The following is a 17,853-nucleotide window of genomic DNA, read 5'->3' as shown; positions in this document are numbered from 1 at the left end:
ACTTCCATTCCAGTTGGAATACAGCTGCTGTCTTGAGCCCCCAGAGAACCCTCTGTCACCACCCTAACCAGTATGAGATCTCCCTGTGATCCAGTAACTAATGGGGTAATGTTTGGGACAGCAAAAAGCCTCCAGCAACCATTGTGATTGGTCTGTGCCTCTGTCAAACTAATTGCTAAATACTTTGTCAGCTCTGGTCTTATTCAAATAAATGTAATAAAATATCTATTTCATGGAATGGGGGAGGAGGCTGTTGAGTGCCAAAACAATTTTAATAGAAATATATAGATGGCATTAAGCTAATGTGAATCAAAATCAGTAAGTAATTTGGGGAACAGAATTTGACTTTACAATATTCAATAAACTGAAGGAATAGGAATAAATGACAGTTCTAATTGGTGTAAATTTGCAGGGTAGCATAAATGAGATGATGCTGGGTATAAAAGTTACACGATTGTAAAATTATGACTGAATTATAACTGAATGGCTAAAATAAATAAAATTCTAGGAAGCACCAAATCCTAAAAGGGGATCATAAACATGTTTATTCTAAATATTTCCTTTTATAAAAGACAAAGCATAAACACTAAATGATTTATTAATTCCTCAATTAATGGTTGAGCTGGGTCAAAATATAGGCTTCATAACTTTTAATTTTCTTTTTACTATGTTTTACCATAGTGTTATCTGAAACTCTAAAACACTGTGTAAAACTCATAACTGTTTGTATGAAAGAGTGGAGTAGGTAAGAATCATGAGACAGCCTTGTCAATACTCTAATTACAGTAAGGTACTGACAAGCTGAGCTAAGCCACTTAAAGAAACATAGTATGATTTCAGAGGAAAACTGCAAATTATCACCAAAAAATTTTGTAACATGCATGAGGAACTCTATATATGCACACACCTCCCCAATAGTCCAAAACTTATATAAGCTGCACTGGTTCAAAAGCAGAACAAAAGGAAACAGTTTTAATATATTTCCCAACAGATATAAAGAATTTTCTGACAATGAAATCTTAGACTCTGGGACAGATTAATGAAAGTGGTTGGGAAATTCAGAATGAGGTTTCAAAACAGGACAGCCAATCATGTTTGGGTGATTAAATATATTTCAGAAGAAGTACATGAACTTAAGTATTTTTAAGGTTTTCCCTTTATTGTGAAAGTACAGGTTTATAAATTGTTTAATTGTTTAGCTGGCTCTGAGCCAAGTGACATTTACAGTCCATTAAACTCCTCAGAACAACATCATGAGTTTATATTATGGGTTCATGCCATAGGAAAACAAAATTTTAATGATTCACTATGGGTGAGTCAAGTAATTCACCTCCTTAAATTAAAGATAGAATGATCTTATTACAAATTCTGTATCACAAAAGTACATTTTTAACTCCATAACTCCAAATATATACCTGTAATAATGATCATGGCAAAAGCTGCAAACCCACTGTCATCCTTTCCCTTCACAATCTGTGCTCCCCCTTGTGGGTCTGTGAGAAACACGTAGAAGAATTCTTGTCCCTCAGGCTCATCATCATCTAAAATTTGAACAAATACTTTACGTTCTCTTTCTCCATCTACAAATGTAAGGATAAGAGTTTGCTCTTCAAAATCTTCTTCTTCAGTTGCCCATCTTAGGTTGGAAATCCCATGGATGTCAGGAAAGGGCAATGCATTTGGTTCCTTCTGAGCAGATCTTTCACCAAAAGTCTTAACTGTTATACTGACATCGCCAGTAGACCCACCAGTTCTTCGGACAAGAACTTCTGCAGCATTAAACGTGCCATTCTTCATTTCTTCTTCGACATAAACAACAGATGGCCCAAGACTAAATGTTCCATGAAGGGAAACATCTGCAGTTACAGTGAGCACATCAGGCTTCTCAGACATAGCAGACGTACCAGTCACCTCAGTAACAATGGCAACCACTTCGGCAGTTATCTTGGTTGTGTCAGGGTGTGTGGTAGAGGAGTCAGTTTTTAGAGGAAGAGCTGTGTCCGTTGCTATAGCCACAGTTGTCTTGGGGAAAGAAACATCCATTCCTGCCAGGTCATCATTATCCAATATTGTGATCACTGCCACACTGAAATCTAGATTCAGGCGAGGTCTCTGATTAGCATCAAATTTTTGTGATCCTTTAATTTCTACTGAAGTTAGATTAATGTAAAAAATTTCTTCTATCTCAGGAAGCTCATCATCAATAATAGTTATTTCAAAATCAACCTCAGCATGGAATTTTTGGAAAAGCAGCCCCCCATTCTGAACAGGCTCAAAGTCTTCCAGGGGCTTTGCCATTCCTGCAGTTGTCTGATAGGAAACTTCAATAAGATCCCCGTGGAACCCAAACAGTCTTTGTACATGTAATCTGATCATCTGTGTATCCTCTGACACTACGATATTTCTTGAACTAGGGGAAAATTGAAAGACTCCCATTGGTTCAATTTCAGCAACGGTGAGACCTGATCTGGAAAAAAAAATTAAACCATGAGAGAACTGATGAAAAATAGGAATACCGCTATAGAGATTCATCTTTCACACACTTAAGATACTGCTCATGAGGACATCTTAAAAATGACATGCCCTTTCAAATTCCATAAAACCCTATTTACTTATTGAGGAATATACCAGAGCACAAGAAAGATAAGAACAGGAGCTGCAGTCGCAGGTGATAGGACCTAACAAGGTCTATATATATATATATATATATATATATATATATATATATATGGAGAGAGGAGGGGGGCAATGCCTGGCCTAGGGTAAGCACTATAAAACTGTTAGCCTGAATCACTTTGCTGTACAGTAGAAATTAACACAACATTGTAAATCAACTATACTTCAATAAAATAAATTTAAAAATAAGAAATAAACTGTTAGCTATTATTGTTATTGTTAAAGGTATGTGAATTTTTTAAGCTAAAATACGTTGTGTCCAAACACTTTTTGAAAGGCATATGTATAATCAAAAGCCATATTGGATTCCAACCAATATCTCCTATACATAAATATGTATACAAACACACTTGAACACACACTGGTTTTGCCCACACATTTTTCCCAGTTTCCAAATAAGTAAACTAAAGAACAGAAAGATCAAGTAACTTTCCCAAAGTCACACAGAAAGTAAGTGACACAGCCAGGATTAAACCCAGGAGTCTGGCTCTAAGATCGGTCCTCTGTTGTTCTGATCAAATCCATCTCACGTATGAGAAAAGTCAATTGCTTTTGACCAGGACATATTTATCTGCAAATATACTGATATAAATTAAACTCAAAAGAACTACTAGTTCAAGTCACATTATTATCCTACTATGATTTCTTATTCTTATTCTTTATCTCTTGGAGAAATCAGGTATTTTTGGCTACCTTTCAGAAGACAGTTTCCTTTAAAAATAGGTGGCTTTGCCATTTTAAGTTAGACTCCTGTGGCTTTCAGTCTCTTGGCTCCTGGATTGAAGGGGAATCAGAATTTCCTTTCCTCCTGAATTCAGCAACTTGAACCCCAACTCAGCAGCTCATAGGACTGTTCTTGAAATAACACTGTTCACCCAACCAAAACCATGGAAAGCTGCCAGACCCAGGTTGGAATTCTCCCTGTAGAAGGTGTATTTTAAACAATGTGTGTCCCTGAATAAATGCATTTTCAAAAAACAAAAAAATAGATGGCTTTGCCATCATGGTTCTTTTTGGAGATGTCACCTCAGGCCAACATTCTTGAGTGAGAGGTCATGATAAACGCTCTTCAAGCAAGCAGTGGGTGGTGGCATCTTTGACAATGCAGGCCATATATTGCTCTACACTAAAACTGTTTTCACCTCTGCTTCAAGGAGAGAGATCCTTGTGTCTTTTTTTTGTTTCAACAGGTAAATTCCAGCTTATTCCTCAGAGACTTTCTTGGCTGAAAATCAAGTTGGTCTTACCGAAGCTGAGCCCCACCAGGGGCACTGCTCTGCACTCCTGAGAGGTGAATGACAAAGGCCTCTGGCCGACCAGGGCTAGGAAATGTCCACAGCAAGACTCTTTTACTTTCTTCTCCATGGGAAAATGAAAGACTCCCTGACAGGGAACATGAAAAGGGAAGCTGGGTTTCATTTCTGAGTTCTTAAATTGGGATTCAACTCTTAAAAATAGAGTGAAATCTTTCCTTTTCCAAAATTCTATGACAGTCTACAAAAGGTAAAACATTAAAAAGTCAGTGGGGGAGGGAGTGTAAATAGAGGAAGCTCCGTAGACCACACACACCTTGCCTTTAATCATGCCTACTTTACAAGGTAGAGGTCAAACCATCTAACTTTTGCATCTCACTGATCCTCACAGAGCTTATGGTATAACTAAAAATAAAGTAGATGAAATAACAGCTGCTCAACTGTCAGAAATATTCAGATGAACATGTAAATGGATATAAAGATGTGTCTTTTTTGATTATCGTATGGTCCACATTAGGTTTTTAGAACTACTTTTAACAAACTCCTCAGGTATAAACAGAGTAGTCTGCTTAGTGACCATTATTTCCAGGCGAGGTATGAAGTTTTCCATTTGAACGAATAAAGTTCCTCTCATTCTCACCAAGCAGCCTGTGAAATTCTGATCACTTAAATCTGAGAGGACTGTATTAGGAGGCAAATAGCTCACTGTCCAGAGTAAAGAGGATTCAGGAAAATTAGTGGCCAATTACACATTTCCATGTTCTATAGGGAAAATCCTAGAAAAGCCACAACTCACCCACTTTGGGGGTCATATTGCCAACAACAACGAATTCGGGGATTTTTAACCCAGGAACATATCCAGCCGCCCAGGAAACCTTGAGAGAGCCATACGTGCCTCTCCTAGAAATCACAACTTGGCTTGTTCCGGCGGTGATGTCCAAGAGTGGAAAAGCAGTAGACTCAAATCCAACCTGAGGAAAAACATGCTTAGAACATTTTATTTCTCTCTAAAGGTTCCTGTTTTCTGAAGAGTGGGTTAAAAGTCAACTTTCTCTTTGTTTACGCAGTATATTTCCCTGTTCTAAAATATATTCAATTAAAGAGTAGTATTTAAGAAATGACATGTGAAATTTGAAAATTTATTCTATTTTATAATGCTGATTATAGTTTACAGCTTTATTTTTTTATCAAAATGTAAACCCCTGAATTAACAATATCTAAAAATATAATGGTAATTATGGTTAAATGAAAGGAAAGATTAAACATGGCATTTTAATATGATTTGTTGATGGGTCTTTATAGAACCTAATTTGTCTAGAACTGAAATCTGAGTTCTTTCTAAGGTATAATAATAAATTCTTTATTTATAAAGTTAGTACCATGAACTAGATTTCTATTAAGGTTCTTTTCAGCTCTTTGATTCAATACAATATCTTTTTTTTGAGGATCAGAAACTCTCAAAGATTTTTTTAAAATAACAATCTTTTTCATCCACACCAAGTAAGATCTGGTTTTCAGGGCAACCTTCCCAGGGTACCCTGGGATTTATAGATGAAATAAGTTCTGGTCAAAGAATAAGAATAAAACCAGATTCCTGGCTTCACATTGTTATTTAGACAACTCAGTTTACCTCTTTGGTCCCAATATCTATAAATTTGGAATACCATAGGATCAACAGTTCTATATTAAGACTCATTCTCCCCATTTTAAATTGGAATGGAGAGTAGCAGAAAGTGTGAGAGGGTGCCACAGGACAGCTTCTGAAGCCACAGAAAAGAAAAAACAACAACTTCAATTTGACACCCGCCTAGATTCCTTATTACAGTGAGGCTTCTGGTTAGCAACTGCCAAAATCTTTGGCATATCTGAGCTCATGCTTGCCAAATGGCTAGAGGCTGTTTGAAAGTGTCCTAGGCACATCACTCACTCACACACACACACACACACACACACACACACACACACCCCACATACAAATACTGGTAAGGAGTACAGAGGATACACCAAGGACAGGAATACTCCATGACTGGCCCTGATCTGGCCCTTTGATGTGACATAATGTTGTGGCAACATGCATGGAGAAGGAGAAGAAAATAGTTTACTACACCAAACGAAGGATTCAGGTTGAAAGGAATCTTTGTTATAACAACCTGTGAACAAAAAGAAGGTAACAAAATGTCAAAGCATTAAATTCTATACCCTCTTTCCTTCTTGAAAAGAGGAGGTGCAGAAAGAAGACAATTCCTCTCAGTTAATTTTAATGCTGGTGGATTCCACTTTAGGGAGCAAAGCAAATTCATTCCCTGGGGAGAAGCAGCCCAGGTGGGAGTAACTGGAGAGCATCCCCTTAATGGCGAGAGACCCTGTTACACAAGCTGGTGGCCAGATCTGCCCACACTCTTGCCCCTCCTGCACAGATTCCACATCCTGGTCAAGGAACTGAAGGAACTCCCACCTGAAGGAGTAGGATGCATGCTTATCCCTTATTATGGTTTATAAAATACACACATTACCGTAGCCAGAGACAGGAGCCCTGTCTTGTTCCTATATTGACAGAATTGGCCTACACAGGAAGCAAAGCCCTCAAGGTATTCTTTGTTCTCATGTGAATTTATAAAGTGATTAGGGAACAATCTTCCCTAAAATGAATTCAGGTAGAAGGTTCAAATACTTAGGTGCACCACTAGCATTAACCTACATCAGAACAAACTTGCCACAGTAAAAAGAGCCCCACAAGTTAAATATTTACAATCTTAGTAAATGAGAAAGTCTGAAATATGAACTGAGGTTTCATTCTAATTTTAATTATTTAGCATAAAATATCTCAATGTTAAATATTCATTTTCAAGAAAAAACCTGAAGTTTTGACTCTAGGTGACTGTTATTTTAAAAATTCTAGGACTTCCCTGGTGGCGCAGTGGTTAAGAATCCGCCTGCCAAGGCAGGGGACATGAGTTTGAGCCCTGGTCTGGGAAGATCCCACATGCCGCAGAGCAACTAAGCCCATGCGCCACAACTACTGAGTCTGCGCTCTAGAGCTCGTAAGCCACAACTACTGAAGCTCCAGCGCCTAGAGCCCGCACACCGCAACGAAGAGCAGCCCCCACTTGCCGCAGCTAGAGAAAGCCCGCGTGCAACAATGAAGACCCAATGCAGCCAAAAATTAATTAATTAATTTAAAAATTCTATACCTTACATTCTACAAGACAGAAACTTTCTAAAACTCCAGAAAGGAGATATATTTTTCTACCTAATGTTGAAAACTGACAAATTATTTTCATATAGTGTATCCACAGTGTCTACTTTGATATTCATAGGATTACTTAGATTTAAGGAAATAGTGAATCTTAAGAAATTCTAAGAATCTTAGTCCTTCCTATAAGAGCTGCCCACTAGTGGTTCCGGGGTAGTACCACACCCAGGGCCAATTACCTGAGAATTGGCAGCTTTCTCAGGGACTGGAAGGACAGCAGATTTTGCTTCCTGGAGAATTCTTGGCATGCCATAGAAACTTCCACCAACAAGCATCACAGTCACCAGTTGCAAGGTGAAATTAGAGCCCAGGGGTAGGAAGACCTATATACAAACAGTATCAATGACTTTTTTAATAGTAAAAAATAATTTTCAAAGAAAAATACTGACAATTGAAATGAGTCATTAGCACTTTCCTCCTTTTGTATCAGTTTCATCAGTATATGCCCTTTCCCCCATGTTACAAAACAAAGCACCAGCAGGAAGACTTTGACGCTAACACTGAGAGCCATACAGTATTAAAAAAACACAAATCTGCAAATACTCTCTGTGTGCCCAAATGACCTGAAGAATGATGAGAATCTCAGAAGTAGTATTAGTGATAGAATCACGTGCCACAGGAATGGAAAGAGCTCACTGGTGAACAGTGTCAGCTCCTAAAACCAGCAAAACTCACTTTCTCCCTTTTCACTGGGTAGAAACTAAGAGCTCTAATGACAGTTACTTAAAACAGATAATGATTTAGGTGTACTGATTATTTGAATACTTTGGACAAATAAAGACTACTAACACCATTTATTAGACTACCAATTTTCAAAGTTTTAGAATCCAACAAAATAGGGAAATCCTGAATTTAAAACCTGGTATTACTTTGAAAGATTTTTTTAACACTTACTGATATAATACATTTTTCCATAGAAACCTTGTTACTGACAATGGATAAGCCCCCGTAACCTGGAATATTACTACCAACTCTGTACGTCTTTATTGAATGTACAAATAACCATTTCTATGAAGTCTGTTCTTCTTTTAAATGTAATGTACTTAAAACACATAACACACTCTGAAATGTGTAAAATATGTACTATAGTGGTTTCAAATGTGCAACATGAGGGGAACAGATGTTTTATTCATTCAATCAACCTTCATCTTTTCAAAATCACATTCACTGAACATGAAGCATAGATCAAGTGCTGAGGAAACAGAAATAAATCATGGTCCTGACTTCAGTCATGTGCCTCCCTCCCCTCCTTGAAGGGTGTGCCCCTTCCCCACGCAGTTCACTGGCTGGGCAGCTAAGGATTTTTTTTGTCCCTATTTCCTAAAGAATGAACGGCCAGATGTCAGCTCAAAGCTCCCAGGCATTTGTGCCTTCCTACCCAACTCTTCTGTTCATGGGCCCGTGCAGCACACAGACTTATGGAGTGTGGCAGGTCCCCAAGGTGCAGTAATTAAACATTAAAGTTGAACAGGAGTAATGATGGATTTGGAGAAACGCTGGTTTGCCTACAGAAGAAAAGCGGGTAGACTAATTTGAAAACGACCTTGAAGGTTTTTAGGAGTTGAGGGTTTTCTGTTTTGCCCTTCCATGTCCCTGATCCAGGACTGCATCACCAATACTATTCTACGTATTTCCCATCATTCTTGATGGCTTTGGGCACAAATGGAGTTTACAGCCCCATAATATCCTGTGTGCATCTTGAACACTGCTTATCTGCTTGCTTTTATAATTGGCTGTTCAAGGGCCTTCTCCTGCACTAGACAGGGAGCAACCTGACAACAGAGATTACGTCTTTGTGATCACTGTAGCTGCTGTGCTTCTCACAATGACTGACACATAGCAAGTGCTCAATAAATATCTGAATAAATGACAGCCATGAATATAATCTTATCTTGCATTCTAACTTAAATTCTTTTAAACGCAGACTTGTTTCTTTATCGTGCCAATGATTCTTACCATCAGTGAGTACTTCATCTGAGAAGCCTGTTGTTACCCAGGTGAGGTAACTGTTCACTCCCTGGTCCTCATGTTAAACCAACATCAAGAGTCTTCTAGTTTTCAGAGCCTAATGGAAACTCATTCTGTCCGAAGACCTACTTGAAGGTCCTTCTCTGTGGCGGACCTGTCCGAAGTCCTAACTTTTATCAGGGCGGTAGATCAGGTAGATCTATATGTAACTTGTAACTAACATCCCAAACTTTAAAGAGCAATGCATTACACCCAGGGTGTGAGGGGAGAAAGGGACCGCTGGAAAAATCCTCCCCTCAGTTTATGCGCATGTCACATGTTGCCCTAAATAGTCACCTGGGAAGTCTAACTCACATAATAATCTATGTGCAGTCTACACCACACATAGTGGAATGTAAGAGACAGAAGGAACCCATGCAAATTTAAATACACTAATGAAAGATGTTAAAGTAAACAAATAAGAGGAAGCTTTCATATATGGGTAAGCTAGTAAACTTTTGTTACTCTTTATTGAAAATAGACAGAAATCATAAAAATAATAGAGCTTCAAAACAGATATTAAGAAATCCATAGATAATTCAAACAGGTATTAAGAAAACTAAGTATCTTTATCAACTATACCATTAAGTTTTCAAAGTAAAATGACAAGAGGACTACCATCCTTCAAAATGTCCCAGGTACCACCACAGGAGATAATCTAAAAGTGTCCTCTGGTACAGACTTTCTCAACCATGAGATAATTAATCCTCACAGCTATCTCATGCATGAAATAAATTAGCTTCTCTGCCATGCATATGGAATGATACTAGTTATCTTCTTGGGGGATGAAAACAGTTGCTCCAATCACTTTCTGTGGATCACACTGAGAAAGACTGCTAGGTATCTATTTGACCCACAGAAAATCCATGTATTCCTAGCACTCTCACCTGGTATGTCGGCAGAACAGTCTGCTGTCCTAGGAAGTCTACAAATATCTTCCCTTCAACAAGCATCCAGAGTGTGTGTGTGTGTGTGTGTGTGTGTGTTTGTGTAGCACTTGGAACAATTTCTGGAACTCTGAAGTACTAAATAAGTGCCTGCTACTATCTAGACAAAAATATTTTATCTCCAAATAAGAATATACTTATTTACTATAATCTGAAAATACTTCAGTATATGTATTATCCAATAATTAGTATGCAGTTTCTAAGGTATTTTTCATGGTTCCATTTAAATATCAGAATAAGACTTTAAACTGATCATGAGATTAACTAGGGCTTTCCTGAAGGAGTTTTACTGGAATGATCAGGAAATTAAAGAAATGCTACAAACCTGACTCTTGACTGGCACTGTGTCCACTTTATATCTGGTGCCATCTCTGACCACCAGCTGCCTCTCTGCATTTTCAGTAACAACAGACTGCTTCTTAGGATCAGATGATATTTGGTATCCAACAGTCACATCTCCAAATGTTCCAGCAAGCCGGGTTACATTAATGTGGATGAATCTACTAAGGTTCTGCCTAATAAGTATTGACTGGTGATCTGAATACAGGGCAAATACCCCATGTGGGTCATCATTTGCAGAAACAGAGAACCGTGTGATGCATTTTTCTGGATCAAGTTCTGCTCCTCCCTTTACAGAAACAAGCTGAATCACGTAAACTTCCTCTATCTCAGGTACATCATCTGGTAGCAAGTTAACATCAAAGCTGGCCTCACTTTCTCCATCAGCAATGGTGAAAAATCCTTTTGTAGACAGAAAGTCTCCAGTAATATCAAACTCACTGCTTAATTCCCAGTAAACCTAAAATAAAAGGAAAAAAAAAAACCAACAAAGTTATACAATTCAGTATATTGAATCAAAAATCCTTTAAATTAGTTTTCCTCTACTATATACAAAAAAAATTAAGTGTGCATCATTATATTCCAAGTGAAACTTTCCAAGTAGTTAGGTAATTTAGAAAGTATCTTAACTCTTTCAGGCTGTTGTATGCAATTTGCAAGACAGGATTATAAAATTTCATTTCACCTGCTTCTAAAATAACATAATTTGAAAAGATAAACAAGTTAACTTTAAAATACCAGTACCACGAATACATTCAATAGTGAACCACAGACAATATTTGAAGGTAAAAAGTAAGTAGATAATCTGACATTCACATTGGAATTTGTTTTTGTTTGTTTTTAATAAAAAGAGAATATCGAGGAGGAGCTTCCAGGTGGCGGAAGAGTAAGACGTGGAGATCACCTTCCTCCCCACAAATACATCAGAAATACATCTACGTGTAGAACAACTCCTACAGAACACCTGCTGAACGCTGGCAGAAGACCTCAGACCTCCCAAAAGGCAAGAAATTCCCCACATACCTGGGTAGGGCAAAAGAAAAAAGAATAAACATAGACAAAAGGATAGGGACGGGACCTGCACCAGTGGGAGGGAGCTGTGAAGAAGGAAAGGTTTCCTCACACTAGGAAGCCCCTTCGCAGGCGGAGACTGCGGGTGGCGGAGGGGGGAGCTTCGGTGCCGCGGAGGAGAGCGCAGCAACAGGGGTGCGGAGGGCAAAGCGGAGAGATTCCCGCACAGAGGATCAGGGCCGACCAGCACTCACCAGACCGAGAGGCTTGTCTGCTCACCCACCAGGGCAGGCAAGGTCTGGGAGCTGAGGCTCGGGCTTCAGAGGTCAGATCCCAGGGAGAGGACTGGGGTTGGCTGCGTGAACACAGCCTGAAGGGGTTAGTGCACCACAGCTAGCCGGGAGAGAGTCCGGGAAAAAGCCTGGACCTGCCTAAGAGGCAAGAGACTTTTCCTTGCCTCTTTGTTTCCTGGTGCACGAGGAAAGGGGATTAAGAGCGCTACCTAAATGAGCTCCAGGGACAGGTGCGAGCCACGGCTATCAGTGTAGACCCCAGACAGGGGCATGAGACGCTAAGGCTGCTGCTGCCGCCACCAAGAAGCCCGTGTGCAAGCACAGGTAACTCTCCACACCGCCCCTCCTGGGAGGCTGTGCAGCCCGCCACTGCCAGGCTCCCGTGATCCAGGGACAAATTCCCCGGGAGAACACACTGCGCGCCTCAGGCGGGTGCAACGTCACGCCGGCCTCTGCCGCCACAGGCTCGCCCCGTACCCGTACCCCTCCCTCCCCCCGGCCTGAGGGAGCCAGAGCCCCCGAATCAGCTGCTCCTTTAACCCCGTCCTGTCTGGGCGAAGAACAGATGCCCTCAGGCGGGGCCAAATCCAAAACTGAACCCCAGGAGCTGTGTGAACAAAGGAAGAGAAAGGGAAATTTCTCCCAGCAGCCTCAGGAGCAGCGGATTAAATCTCCACAGTCAACTTGATGTACCCTGCATCTGCGGAATACCTGAATAGACAACGAATCATCCCAAATTGAGGAGGTGGACTTTGGGGGCAACTATATATATATTGTTTTCTTTTTTCTCTTTTTGAGAGTATGTATGTGTTGCTTCTGTGTGTGATTTTTGTCTGTATAGCTTTGCTTTTACCATTTGTCCTAGGGTTCTGTCGGTCCATTTTTTTTTTTTTTTTCCTAGTACAGTTAGTGCTTGTTATCATTGGTGGATTTTTCTTTTGGTTTGGTTGCTCTTTCTTTCTTTCTTCCTTCCTTTTTTAAAAATTACTTGATAAACATTTTTTTTTATTTTTAATAATTATTTTTTACTTTAATAACTTTATTTTATTTTATTCTTTTCTTTCTTTTTTTCTCCCTTTTATTCTGAGCCATGTGGATGACAGGGTCTTGGTGCTCTGGCCAGGTTTCAGGGCTGTACCTCTGAGATGGGAGAGCCAAGTTCACGACATTAGTCCACCAGAAACCTCCCAGCACCACGTAATATCAAACGGCGAAAATCTCCCAGACATCTCCATCTAAACGCCAAGATCCAGCTCCACTAAACAACCAGCAAACTAAAGTGCTGGACACCCTATGCCAAACAACTAGCAAGACAGGAACACAACCCCACCCATTAGCAGAGAGGCTGCCTAAAATCATAATAAGGTCACAGACACCCCAAAACACACCACCAGATGTGGACCTGCCCACCAGAAAGACAAGATCCAGCCTCATCCACCAGAAAACAGGCACTAGTCCCCTCCACCAGGAAGCCTACACAACCCACTGAACCAACCTTAGCCAGGGGCAAACACCAAAAACAACAGGAACTACGAACCTGCAGCCTGTGAAAAGACCACAAACACAGTAAATTAAGCAAAATGAGAAGACAGAGAAACACACAGCATATGAAGGAGCAAGGCAAAAACCTACCAGACCAAACAAATGAAGAGGAAATAGGCAGTCTACCTGAAAAAGAATTCAGAATAATGATAGTAAAGATGATCCAAAATCTTGGAAATAGAAGGGAGAAAATACAAGAAATGTTTAACAAGGGCCTAGAAGAACTAAAGAGCAAACAAACAATGATGAACAACACAATAAATGAAATCAAAAATTCTCTAGAAGGAATCAGTAGCAGAATAACTGAGGCAGAAGAATGGACACGTGACCTGGAAGATAAAGTTGTGGAAATAACTACCACAGAGCGGAATAAAGAAAAGAGAATGAAAAGAACTGAGGACAGTCTCAGAGACCTCTGGGACAACATTAAATGCACCAACATCCTAATTATAGGGGTCCCAGAAGAAGAGAAAAAGAAAGAAACTGAGAAAATATTTCAAGAGACTACAGTTGAAAACTTCCCTAATATGGGAAAGGAAATAGTTAATCAAGTCCAGGAAGCACAGAGAGTCCCATACAGGATAAATCCAAGGAGAAACACGCCAAGACAGATATTAACCAAACTATCAAAAATTAAATACAAAGAAAAAATATTAAAAGCAGCAGGGAAAAACAACAAACAAGGGAATCCCTGTAAGGTTAACAGCTGATCTTTCAGCAGAAACTCTGCAAGCCAGAAGGGAGTGGCAGGACATATTTAAAGTGATGAAAGGGAAAAACCTACAACCAAGATTACTCTACCCAGCAAAGATCTCACTCAGATTTGACGGAGAAATTAAAACCTTTACAGACAAGGAAAACCTAAGAGAATTCAGCACCACCAAACCATCATTACAACAAACGCTAAAGGAACTTCTCTAGGCAGGAAACACAGGAGAAGGAAAAGACCCACAAAAACAAACCCAAAACAATTAAGAAAATGGTAATAGGAACATACATATTGACAATCACCTTGAATGTAAATGGATTAAATGCTCCAACCAAAAGGCATAGATTGGCTGAATGGATACAAAAATGAGACCCGTACATATGCTGTCTACAAGAGACCCACTTCAGACCTAGGGACACATACAAACTGGAAGTGAGGGGATGGAAAAAGATACTCCATGCAAATGGAAACCAAAAGAAAGCTGTAGTAGTAATTCTCATATCAGACAAAATAGACTTTAAAACAAAGATTACTACAAGAGAAAAAGAAGGACACTACATAATGATCAAGGGATCAATCCAAGAAGATATAACAATTGTAAATATTTATGCACCCAACATAGGAGCACCTCAATACATAAGGCAAATGCTAACAGCCATAAAAGGGGAAGTCGACAGTAACACAATCATAGTAGGGGACTTTAATGCCTCACTTTCACCAACAGACAGATCATCCAAAATGAAAATAAATAAGGAAACACAAGCTTTAAATGATACATTAAACAAGATGGACTTAATTTATATTTATAGGACATTCCATCCAAAAACAACAGAATACACTTTCTTCTCAAGTGCTCATGGAACATTCTGAAGGACAGATCATATCTTGGGTCACAAATCAAGCCTTGCTAAATTTAAGAAAATTGAAATCACATCAAGAATCTTTTCTGACTACAACGCTATGAGACTAGATATCAGTTACAGGAAAAAAATCTGTAAAAAATACAAACACATGGAGGCTAAACAATACATTACTAAATAGCCAAGAGATCACTGAAGAAATCAAATAGGAAATCAAAAAATACCTAGAAACAAATGACAATGAAAACACAACAACCCAAAACCTACAGGATGCAGCATAAGCAGTTCTAAGAGGGAAGTTTATAGCAATACAATCCTATCTTAAGAAACAAGAAACATCTCAAGTAAACAACCTAACCTTACACCTAAAACAATTAGAGAAAGAAGAACAAAAAAACCCCAAAGTTAGCAGAAGGAAAGAAATCATAAAGATCAGATCAGAAATAAATGAAAAAGAAATGAAGGAAACGATAGCAAACATCAATAAAACTAAAAGCTGGTTCTTTGAGAAGATAAACAAAATTGATAAACCATTACCCAGACTCAATAAGAAAAAAAGGGAGAAGACTCAAATCAACAGAATTTGAAATGAAAAAGGAGAAGTAACAACTGACACTGCAGAAATACAAAGGATCATGAGAGATTACTACAAGCAACTGTATGCCAATAAAATGGCCAACCTGGAAGAAATGGACAAATTCTTTGAAAAGCACAACCTTCCGAGACTGAACCAGGAAAAACAGAAATATAAACAGACCAATTACAAGCACTGAAACTGAAACTGTGATTAAAAATCTTCCAACAAACAAAAGAACAGAACCAAATGGCTTCACAGGTGAATTCTACCAAACATTTAGAGAAGAGCTAACACCTATCCTTCTCAAACTCTTCCAAAATATAGCAGAGGGAGGAACACTTCCTAACTCATTCTACAAGGCCACCATCACCCTGATATGAAAACCAGACAAAGACATCACCAAGAAAGAATACTACAGGCAAATATCACTGATGAACATAGATGCAAAAATCCTCAACAAAATACTAGCAAACAGAATCCAACAGCACATTAAAAGGATCATACACCATGATCAAGTGGGGTTTATCCCAGGAACGCAAGGATTCTTCAATATACGCAAATTGATCAATGTGATACACCATATTAATAAAATGAAGGATAAAAACCATATGATCATCTCAATAGATGCAGAAAAACCTTTCGACAAAATTCAACACCCATTTATGATAAAAATCCTCCAGAAAGTAGGCACAGAGGGAACTTACCTCAACATAATAAAGGCCATATATGACAAACCCACAGCCAACATCATCCTCAATGGTGAAAAACTGAAACCATTTCCACTCTGATCAGGAACAAGACAAGGTTGCCCACTCTCACCACTATTATTCAACATTGTTTTGGAAGTTTTCGCCACGGCAATCAGTGAAGAAAAAGAATTAAAAGGAATCCAAATTGGAAAAGAAGAAGTAAAGCTGTCACTGTTTGCAGATGACATGACACTATACATAGAGCATCCTAAATATGCTACCATAAACAACTAGAGCTAATCAATGGATTTGTTAAGTAGCAGGATACAAAATTAATGAACAGAAATCTCTTGCATTCCCATACACTAATGATGAAAAATCTGAAAGTGAAATTAAGGAAACACTCCCATTTACCATTGCAACAAAAAGAATAAAATACCTAGGAATAAACCTACCTAAGGAGACAAAAGACCTGTATGCAGAAAATTATAAGACACTGATGAAAGAAATTAAAGATGATACAAATAGATGGAGAGGTATACCATGTTCTTGGATTGGAAGAAGCAACATTGTGAAAATGACTCTACTCCCCAAAGCAAACTACAGATTCAATGCAATCCCTATCAAACTACCAATGGTATTTTACACAGAAGTAGAACAAAAAATTTCACAATTTGTATGGAAACACAAAAGACCCCAAATAGCCAAAGCAATCTTGAGAAAGAGAAACGGAGCTGGAGGAATCAGGCTCCCTGACTTCAGACTATATTACAAAGCTACAGTAATCAAGACAGTATGGTACTGGCACAAAAACAGAAACACAGATTAATGGAACAGGATAGAAAGCCCAGAGATAAACCCATGCACATATGGTCACCTTATCTTTGATAAAGGAAACAAGAATATACAATGGAGAAAAGACAGCCTCTTCAATAAGTGGTGCTGGGAAAACTGGACGGCTACATGTAAAAGAATGCATTTAGAACACTCCCTAGCACAATACACAAAAATAAACTCAAAATGGATTAAAGAGTTAAATGTAAGGCCATACACTATGAAACTCTTAGAGGAAAGCATAGGCAGAACACTGCATGACATAAATCACAGCAAGATCCTTTCTGACCCACCTCCTAGAAAAATGGAAACAAAAACAAAATAAACAAATGGGACCTAATGAAGTTTAAAAGCTTTTGCACAGCAAAGGAAACCATAAACAAGACAAAAAGACAACCCTCAGAATGGGAGAAAATATTTGCAAATGAAGCGACTGACAAAGGATTAATCTCCAAAATTTACAAGCAGCTCATGCAGCTCAATATCAAAAAAACAATCAACCCAATCCAAAAATGGGCAGAAGACCTAAACAGACATTTCTCCAAAGAAGATATACAGATTGCCAACAAACACATGAAAGGATGCTCAACATCATTAATCATTAGAGAAATGCAAATTAAAACTACAATGAGATATCATCTGACACCGGTCAGAATGGCCATCATCAAAAAATCTACAAACAATAAAGGCTGGAGAGGGTGTGGAGAAAAGGGAACCCTTTTGCACTGTTGGCGGGAATGTAAATTGATACAGCCACTATGGAGAACAGTATGGAGGTTCCTTAAAAAACTAAAAATAGAACTACCATACCACTCAGCAATCCCACTACTGGGCATATACCCTGAGAAAACCATAATTCAAAA

General features: G+C 38.8%; 1 protein-coding gene across 1 annotated transcript in view; it reads right to left on the bottom strand.

Moving 5' to 3' along the window:
* The window catches only part of ADGRV1 (adhesion G protein-coupled receptor V1), a 520,998-nt gene that overhangs the window by 329,334 nt on the left and 173,811 nt on the right, over positions 1–17,853 (bottom strand). The window contains exons 71-75 of the mRNA XM_029215616.1: positions 10,462–10,935; positions 7,362–7,505; positions 4,726–4,900; positions 3,924–4,059; positions 1,416–2,467 (exon numbers count right to left, since the gene is read on the bottom strand). Coding sequence (XP_029071449.1) covers positions 1,416–2,467; positions 3,924–4,059; positions 4,726–4,900; positions 7,362–7,505; positions 10,462–10,935 — 1,981 coding nt within the window. The remainder of the gene's footprint in view (positions 1–1,415; positions 2,468–3,923; positions 4,060–4,725; positions 4,901–7,361; positions 7,506–10,461; positions 10,936–17,853) is intronic.

The sequence above is a fragment of the Monodon monoceros genome, unplaced genomic scaffold (genome assembly GCF_005190385.1).
Source record: "Monodon monoceros isolate NGI ecotype Baffin Bay Population unplaced genomic scaffold, NGI_Narwhal_1 Super_Scaffold_12, whole genome shotgun sequence".
NCBI classification, from domain to species: domain Eukaryota; kingdom Metazoa; phylum Chordata; class Mammalia; order Artiodactyla; family Monodontidae; genus Monodon; species Monodon monoceros.
The sequence above is the reverse complement of the archived record's forward strand: the minus strand, read 5'-3'. Positions and strand labels throughout refer to the sequence as shown.